The 8,753-nt window shown below is 36.8% G+C and overlaps 1 protein-coding gene across 1 annotated transcript; it reads left to right on the top strand.

Annotated features, from left to right (window-relative positions):
- The first annotated feature begins 1,090 nt into the window (after positions 1–1,090).
- On the top strand, positions 1,091–5,833 carry LOC113734125 (uncharacterized). The gene is made up of 7 exons (XM_027260477.2): positions 1,091–1,436; positions 1,795–1,912; positions 2,330–2,418; positions 2,527–2,573; positions 2,748–2,836; positions 3,585–3,718; positions 4,576–5,833. The coding sequence occupies exons 1-7, from the start codon at positions 1,344–1,346 to the stop codon at positions 5,257–5,259; spliced, it is 1,254 nt and encodes a 417-aa protein (XP_027116278.1). The 5' UTR covers positions 1,091–1,343; the 3' UTR covers positions 5,260–5,833.
- Positions 5,834–8,753: the final 2,920 nt, after the last annotated feature.

The raw sequence follows: 8,753 nt of genomic DNA, 5'->3' as shown, positions 1-8,753 counted from the left end.
TCGACAGTTGAGAGTGAAAAGAATATGAAGAGAAGTGAAAGAATAAACAATTAATGCTGTAGGAGATATAATATACAAAACAATCAATGGGTTCATGTTTCAGTATTAAACATGACTTTAATCTAATTAGATGTTACTGATTTTTCCAACAATAATGTGAGTTAATTGTAATTTTACAAAAAAAAAAAATCTTTTTTTAACCAATCGATTATATTGCTGATGTAGAAATGAAGGGGCAGGAAAAGGGGGGTGGGGGGAACGCACTCCCACACATAAATAGCCTATGCAAGCAACTGGAACCAAAAACTAACCTATCTCATCTTCTCATTTGAACACAAGACTATAATCAAGAAACTTGATAGATACTTACAAGTCAGAAGCAACGTGTATTTAGTTCTAACATGACTCAACATATATGATATGATCAAACTAAAGATACCCAAGGTTTTCCCACTCGAATAGCCTGTGCAAGCAAAAGGGAGTAAAACTAAATCAACTGATGTAGTTCATTAACTTCAACCTCGAAAGTGTCCATTATTCGACATTAATGTAGCATCCCATTCATGAACAACCGTATCACTGACGGATATTGATACAAGCGGAAGAGACTTGCATCTCTTAATCATGAGATCTCGAGTTCGAAATTCATGATAATAGAAAAGATAATGTTGGAAGAGTTTTTTCCTGCAAAAAATTTGATCCGACTGGAACATGATTAATTGCAGATAGCAAAACGGATATGGATACCCGTGGATTACACCAAAAAAAAACAAGCATATCACTGTCTAAACAATGTACAAACTCCAATATTCTTAAGTCCATAGTTTTCCAAAATTAAACCAAAGAATCATCCAAAACCGAAAAGGAATGTACATCATAATGTAGAAGATGGTTTAAAATGGAAAAGCAAATAGGTGCACCAGCCAAGCTGTACTGGCCCAACGTTTTCCGTTAGGAATCACTTTCTGGCCGTCATCATATGCCCGCACAACAACTGTTGACCCTGTGACTTCTCCACTTAACGGCTTCCGTCATCCCTATAAATACCACCTCTCACTCCTCACTCATTTCACTCTCGATTTTCTTTTCTTCAAAAACTAAACTCACTCTCCCTTTCTTTCTCTCTCACGCAGTCACACACACTCATGCTCTCTCTCACTCTGGAAAGCTAAAGTGGGAAAAGGAAACAAACTGTTTGTGTAGTTTGAAATGGTTGCGTGAACAAGAAGTCTGTAATCTTTGTGTAGTTCATTTCCTTCACTTGAGAGATTCATTTTCGCTTCTGAATTTGCTCAGACGAGTAAGTTTCTTGCTGGGGTTTTTCTGGGATAGCTGAGTTGAGTATGGGGAAGAAAGATCAGAATCAAAAGGATAAAGAGAGAGTTCAGGCCGTACTTGAACTTCTGAAGAAACAAGCTCCCCTTTCTGTAAAACAGGTTTGTTCAATAATAATTATAGTTCATTTTCATTTTGTATGTATGTGAAAGTTTAATAACAAGAAACAAAAATGTGTTGTTTCTTAAGCTATTTGCTTTCTGTTTCATGCCCAGTTCAAGGAGTTAAACTGCTAATATGGTGCATCCAAGAGCATACCATTTTACTTATGATTCAGTTATAAATGAATTGCAATCATGTAACTTTTTATTTTTTGGTCATTTATGGGTTTTTCTTCAACTAAAAATGTTTATGCTAAAATTAGTTCTTTTTTTTTTCTTTGGGTGCAATACACTAGTGTGTGTGTGTGTGTGTCCAACATTCTTGACAAAGAGGCTTATAATTCATTGGATTTTGCAGGAGAAGTTCTGCAACAACGCATGTGTGGAACGGTTTCTGAGAGTGAAAGGCGATAATGTGAAGAAAACAGTGAAGCAGCTGAGGAACTGCCTTGCTTGGAGAGAGAGTTTAGGCACCGGTAATTTAACAGTTTAGCTGCTACTTTAGAAGTTTTCTTGATATTTGTCTTTTCTCGAAACCTCAAATTAGTTTTGAATCTTCTTCCATAAAGAACCAAATACCCTAGAATTCACCTCACATTTGTAGGCGCAACTTTTTTCTAATCTTTGTCTTCTTTTTTCTTCTCTCCTCTTGTTTTCTTGCAACCTGAGAATCTTGCTTTTTCGTTTTGTTTTTTGGTTTTTGAACTAGCCAGCCAGCCAGCCAACCAAGCCCGTTGAAGTACTCAAAATCTGGTTGTGAATAAAGTCATGATTTATCCCGAAAAGTGAGACACAACCCAAAATAAAAAAGAAAAAAAAAGGAAAAAAGATTAAGAATTTAACATCATAACTTTTTTTTTTTAATAGTGGTAAAAATTTGAATAAATGTGCAGACCATTTGATAGCTGATGAATTCTCTGCCGAGCTTGCTGAAGGCTTAGCTTATGTTGCTGGCCATGACGATGAATCAAGACCTGTCATGGTATTATTACATAAACTCTCTTTTTTTTTTTGGTTTGTTTATTTCGTAAAAGATTTTGTTCCTTCACACAATTATAGCTTCTTTCTCTAACCTTTTTCCAACGTGCAGATTTTTCGCATAAAGCAAGATTACCAGAAATTCCACTCGCAGAAACTGTAAGTATGATACGTACATAAATGATAGTAAAACCAACTTTTATTTTATGCGTGCATGAGTATTGCCTATATATGATCCTTGTCTGGTCCTTTTTGCTGTTTAATGATGTGGGCTAATAATCATAATTGACAATCTTCCTTTTTTTTTTCTTTTCCTGGGATAAACGTTTGTAGGTTTACTCGATTGTTGGTGTTCACACTTGAGGTGGCAATTCAAACAATGGCAAAAAATGTCGAACAATTCATCATTCTATTTGATGCTAGTAAGTTTCTTTTTGTCACTAACTACCATGCTAATTATACATGTAAATCACTAATGCTACTGATATTAACTTTTCTCAGGCATAGCTTTTGAAAATTTCAAAATCTAATGCTTTCCGAAAATCACACTTACACATGGTAGCTAGTACTACTTCACTGGCCAGATTTCTCAATATTCTCAAACTTTTTCTTTCTTACACATCGAATCAGGGTGCAGATTTCTCTCAGTTTGAGGCAGCATAAAACTTAAAAGCAGTTAATGCACATTCCATTCTAGATGCTCCCCAGACTTTAATCAGCCTGAAATATACCTCAAACATGCCTATCCTGAAATTTATAGCTGTTCAGGCCATTCTTTAATTTCCAGTGTCACGCCTAATCACTTAATTAATGCGTAATTAATTTTCTAATGAAACAAAGTAGATGGTCACTTTACCTAGTAGAGTCGATGGGGTGTGAAACTTTTTGCAGAATCTTCCCGGAGTGCCCCTGTAGTGTCACGGTCAAAGATTGTGCCATAGGGGTAGAAGGTGTCATTCTCTTTTTTCCTCAATTATGTAATGCAAAAGTGCCCAGAATTCTACTTTTTTTACTGTGTCAGAATTATCAGAATCCAGAACAATACATGGAATAAGAACTCAAACAGTAGTTCGAATTTTTCTTTAGTTTTTTAGACTTTCGTTGCCTGATAATGATTTTTATAGGGTTTGAGGATTACGGTGATGTAATTATTAATGGATGGCTGTTCAGGCTTTTTCAGGTCGGCTTCAGCTTTTATGAACATATTACTGGCAACACTGAAGATCATGGCGGAGTATTATCCAGGCCGCCTTCACAGGGCTTTTGTCATTGACCCTCCATCTCTTTTCTCGTATCTTTGGAAGGTATTAAAATAAATTTCTGCCATCTTAGCTACATCTTGTACCAAGCTCATAAAGCGTTAAAGCATCTTTTTTTTTTTTTTTTTTGGCCCTTTTCCGTTTTTGTTTTGGGGGGCGGGAGGGGGGAAGGGAGATGTGTTGTTTAAGGACTAAAAGGACTTTAATTTCTAAGAATTTAATTTAGAATGTGAACATCCAGATGGTCAACTAAAGTCATCAGAAACAGCCATACAGACAAAGACATGTTCATCTTTTCACATGATTAGGTGCCTAAAATACCTAGTCTTGAAATTTGTTGGTATCTGGAAACCATTTTCCTCAAGCTTTGTTACCTAATAGTTGAAAATAATCGAGGACGAATGGAAGCTACCTAGAGAAGTCACTTTCTTTAATTCAAATAATGCTTGATGGAGTCTTCTTTTTCTTTTTCTTTTTCCTTTTCCCTTTTTTTTTTTTTTTTGCTTTTGTTTTGATCTCTTTTTTCAAATGAACTCCTTTATCTCTACACCTTTTATAATAAGCACTGCATTTCCAATACAAATTTTATATACTATACGTGCCCTATATACATAGCCAAAAGTTTCATTCCATTGTCTCCCTAAACTTGTCCGTATACTTCCCCCATCCTCGTACCTTATTTCAATCAGTGTAGTATAAATTAAAGTCTTCTCACCATTAGTTTAAGAAGGCAATTATAAAAAAGATAACTTAATGAGAAGGGATTATTCATCTCAGCTACATTAATTAAGTGGGAAAAATGTAACAAAAGCTCAAAATGAAGGATGTTAACCTTCACATTTTCATGTAAGTTGCCGCAATAAATTTTTTTTCTTAATCTTTGCTGATGATTTTTTGTATAGGGCGTGAAGCCATTTCTTGAGCTATCACCATCAACCATGGTAGTATCATCCCTTGATTTCGAGGAGTCATTGGAGTTCAACAACTTCAAATCTTATCCCAGAGCTTCATCCCTCCGATTTGATGCCTCCTCAGTACCATCAACGGCCAAGATCGGCGCATGCTCTTCATCAAGATTTTCCTTCACCGTCTCCCATCATTTTGACTCCCTCAAACCTTGGTACCTAACGTTGACCGACACATCAGCATCAAAAGTTGGACCCACAGCCCCCTCTTCAACCTTACTGGGCCCAGCCCTCATCTCACCCTTGAACGCTCGATCCTTCTCCTTTGCATCACCGGCAGCCAGGACGCCACCTGACACGTTCGGAGCCGTCAAAAAGGGGTTCTTCCCATCTACACCAATGCCCCAAAAAACCCAAAAATTTGATCTCTCAAGCATTAACCATCCAAGAACGCCGAAGCCCTCGTTCCTCCAGTCACCGGCCTTGTTTTTCAGGAAGGATTGCCACGTCAGCAGGGCGGACAAATGCCGCGAATCCTTCGTTCCATATTTGAAGTTTTATAGGAGGCCGTACGATGAGATGACTTATAGGTCAAAAATGAGACCTCCGCTTGGTGGCCTAATCTCCATCGTCTCTCCTCACCTCAGGCGAAGACACATGTCGGTCTCTCAACGGTTTTGATCTCGGACAAAAGTACATAATAATATTATTATATTGACGGAAGACTTTTCATCACTAATAGTAATTGATTTACATATATATATATTTTTTTATGAGTCCAATGTCAAAGTAAAGTTATTATGGGGCCTCATTAAGCACAAAGTTATTATGGTACATTGATTATTGTTAGCATGGCAAGGGGAAAGCACATAAAAGAAATAGATTACGTGCAAAGTGGGATGTGAAAGATCGTGCGATATGTCTCACTTAGTGTAATGTGGTGGTCACTATAGGGTCTACACTTCGGGTCGTGCACTAACATTGCATGGGAACAAGAAAGCGTGGTCGAGACGGAGAACATCATCACATTGGGAATCATTTTTATGATGTGTAAGGAAGACCAAATCAACCTTCCCAGAAGAGCAAAGTTGATGTCTTGAATCCCTTTTGGACGAATAGTTCGTTTTCATTTTCTTTCTTCGATTTGAAGTTTTGGGGTTCTTTCTACTGGAACCTAATTGACACCAACTTGGTTGAAATTTGTAATGTTGTAGCAATAAAATAACGTGCCAAAGTTTGAAAAAGGGCATTGTAATTTGTAGTGTTGTTCTTGTTTTCTTTTAGTAGGTCAATTTTTTATATTCCTCTCGGTTTCAAGAATGGCAGAGGGTGAGTAGGAATAAGTGTCTGTGTGCTGTTGTTGCATGCGAAAAGTCAAATGGGATCCTCAGAGAGCTGACAATAATATTCTCCACAAGTTTTACTTGGAGGATAAATTGATAGGTGGAGATGGAGGTGGTCGTGTGAAATTGTATGGGAAATTGAGACTTATTGCACATGCATATATGCGGCATATGTACATTATAGATCTTGTCGTGGTTTTACTTGTCCTCATGCAATCAAGCCATCGACGTTGTGTGGTAAAGGGCTGACCGTCTATAGAAGTTCACATGATACTATATATATATAGTTATCTCGTTCGTGAGCTATTGTTTTATTCAGAGCTATATAATATATGAGGTTTTCGTTTTGTTTTCTAGTTTACGGATAAGCTTGATATGGACAAATCCTTGTAGCTCGTACCATCAGCTCAGCTTTATGCAGCATTTGGAGTATATACTACGTTCATTTGGAGTCGTCTGCAAGTCTTTTTCACTTAATTCTTCGATTAAAAGAGGAAAGTGAACCTGCTGAAGTGATGGATGAACCAGGCTTTCCATGGCTGACCGATTGAGCATCATGTACTCTCTCATCGAAACATATGCCTGCGGAATCAGAAATCTGATCTTATTGACGCTGCTTCAATCTTCAGACTCGAAAAGTTGTTTGTTGCTTATGAGATACTTGTCTTCTTGAAACTCAAGTTCTGGAGTTGAAAGGAGGGTTTGATGCATCAGAATGCTGCAATTTAAGTACAACTTTTAACGGAAGTGACAAATTTCATGGGCCCTCTTCTCTTGTTTAAGTTTGAAAATGTAGAGTCACAAGCAATTTCCCAGTGTGTAACTTTTGTTGCTGACTCACCATGCATGCGTTACGAGGAATTTGCCGCGCTTTCCATATATGGAGTCAACTAATCATGCTCCCTTTTTCATCCTGAAATTGTTTGGATAAAAAGGTGGGAATAATTTAAAAACTTGCAGCCCTCTGATTGGCCAAGTTTCCTTTCAATTTGACTAAGTGGCCCCTAATCTGTAACGTTGATTTCAAATCAGATGGACTTCAAATGGTAAGGTGACATGAACGAGAAGTGAAATAACATAAAGTGGAATCACATGCATGTGTCTCGTCTCTTTGAATATTCTTCCTCATAATTACATTAGCCACCGGTACAAATTTGAAAACTAAAACACACAACGTGAAGAGTGGAGACTCGAGACTCTTCAATCTTCATGTTTGAGTGGACGGTGCTCTTATTTAGTGGAAACAACAATAAAGGTATGTTAAAAATTGAACCCAGAATGCTACTGACTAAAGGCGGATGTAGAGGGAGGATCCAGCTTGCTGCTGAGAACCCCTTGATTGGCAGGCAGTCTTGGTAATTTTAGATCATTTGACCAAACAAATCAATATATTAATTGGTACTTCTGAAAAAACCTCTAATACTCCTTACATTTTTTGGTTTTAGAGGGGGACGAAGTGCCACAAGCCCCTTTTTTTTAAGTGTCAATATCGAAATCCCTGCAATATGAGCCGGTAATACTACCACTATTCTAATTATTATTATTCAGGGAGGGAAATTGGAAAGGACCATCGCTCCGCCCAACTATTTGCTTGGGAGTAGGAATAAGCTCAAAGTGAGACTCCAAACATTACAAATGAGGAAAAGGAAAGTAGGAATTTTATTTAAAAGAGTTAATTTTATATATACTGATAATGTATACATTATTACGATTAGATGCACAATACATACGTAAAAAAATTCAAATTCGAATTATGTGTCACACATTCAACGATGAAAATGTATACACTGTCAGTACATATAAAATATAAGATTAATCCTTGTTTAAATTGCAAACTTTTAGCTTGGGCTCTACTTGACATGCAACAGCAAGGGCTCTGATATTACAAAGAAGAGTGGTTTGGTAGCCCAAATGAAAATGGGATTGGACTGTATTGTCCAGTGGGCCAATCAAGCAAGTATAGAAATTAACAAATATAGAAAAATCATTTTGGGCCTACTTTGGTTCTAGTGACTCCTCACAATTTTTTGCTGTTGTCAACAAGGCCCACAGGCTGCCTTGATGACTTCCCAACCAGGGCTTTTATTTAGTAGGTTATAAAATTCTCAGTTGCCCAAATTATTTTCTTTAAAGCATTTGTGAATTTGCTAATCCACTTTAATTAGTCACACTTAAGGGTAATCGAGTCGAATCAAGTTCGCGTAGTGCATTACTTGAGTTCAACTCAAGTTAAAAAACTCGAGCTTGAGTTCAAACTCGTTGAACTCTTGAAAGTTGAGTTCGAACTCGAACTCAATTTTGTTTTGCTTTACACGAGTTCAAACTCGAGTTCAATCTAATTTAATCAAGTTCAATGGAGTTTAAGTAATATAAATTTAAATTTTATATAATTTAAAACTAGAGACAAGATAGACATTTCACACTAATAAATTTTGAGTTTTACATATTAACTTCGAACTCGTCAAGCAGTTTGAATTGCTCGAATTAGAGCTTGAGTTCGGTGAATGCATGTTCGAACTCGAGCTTTGACTGAAAAAACTTGTGAGCTACTCCATTAAACTCGATTCATTTGCATTCCTGGACCAACATTTATTTATCTTCAAGCGGTAAATATTTTTCATAGGTAGCCATCAATGATGTGACTTTATCCATACACTTCTAGAATAGTGTTGGAGAAAAGACTTTTAAAATTCCTTGTATTAAATGTATTTCTGAATTTTTTTGGACGAAAATCCAATTGGGATTTGTAGAAGGCCTATTATCATTAGCTGGTAGCCAAGTTCATGATTACAATTCCATGAAATGGAGTACCATCGAAATTTTTGTTTGGTT

Source organism: Coffea arabica, chromosome 3e (genome assembly GCF_036785885.1).
Source record: "Coffea arabica cultivar ET-39 chromosome 3e, Coffea Arabica ET-39 HiFi, whole genome shotgun sequence".
NCBI lineage: Eukaryota > Viridiplantae > Streptophyta > Magnoliopsida > Gentianales > Rubiaceae > Coffea > Coffea arabica.
Note: the sequence above shows the minus strand (reverse complement) of the source record. Positions and strands in the feature narration are given on the sequence as shown.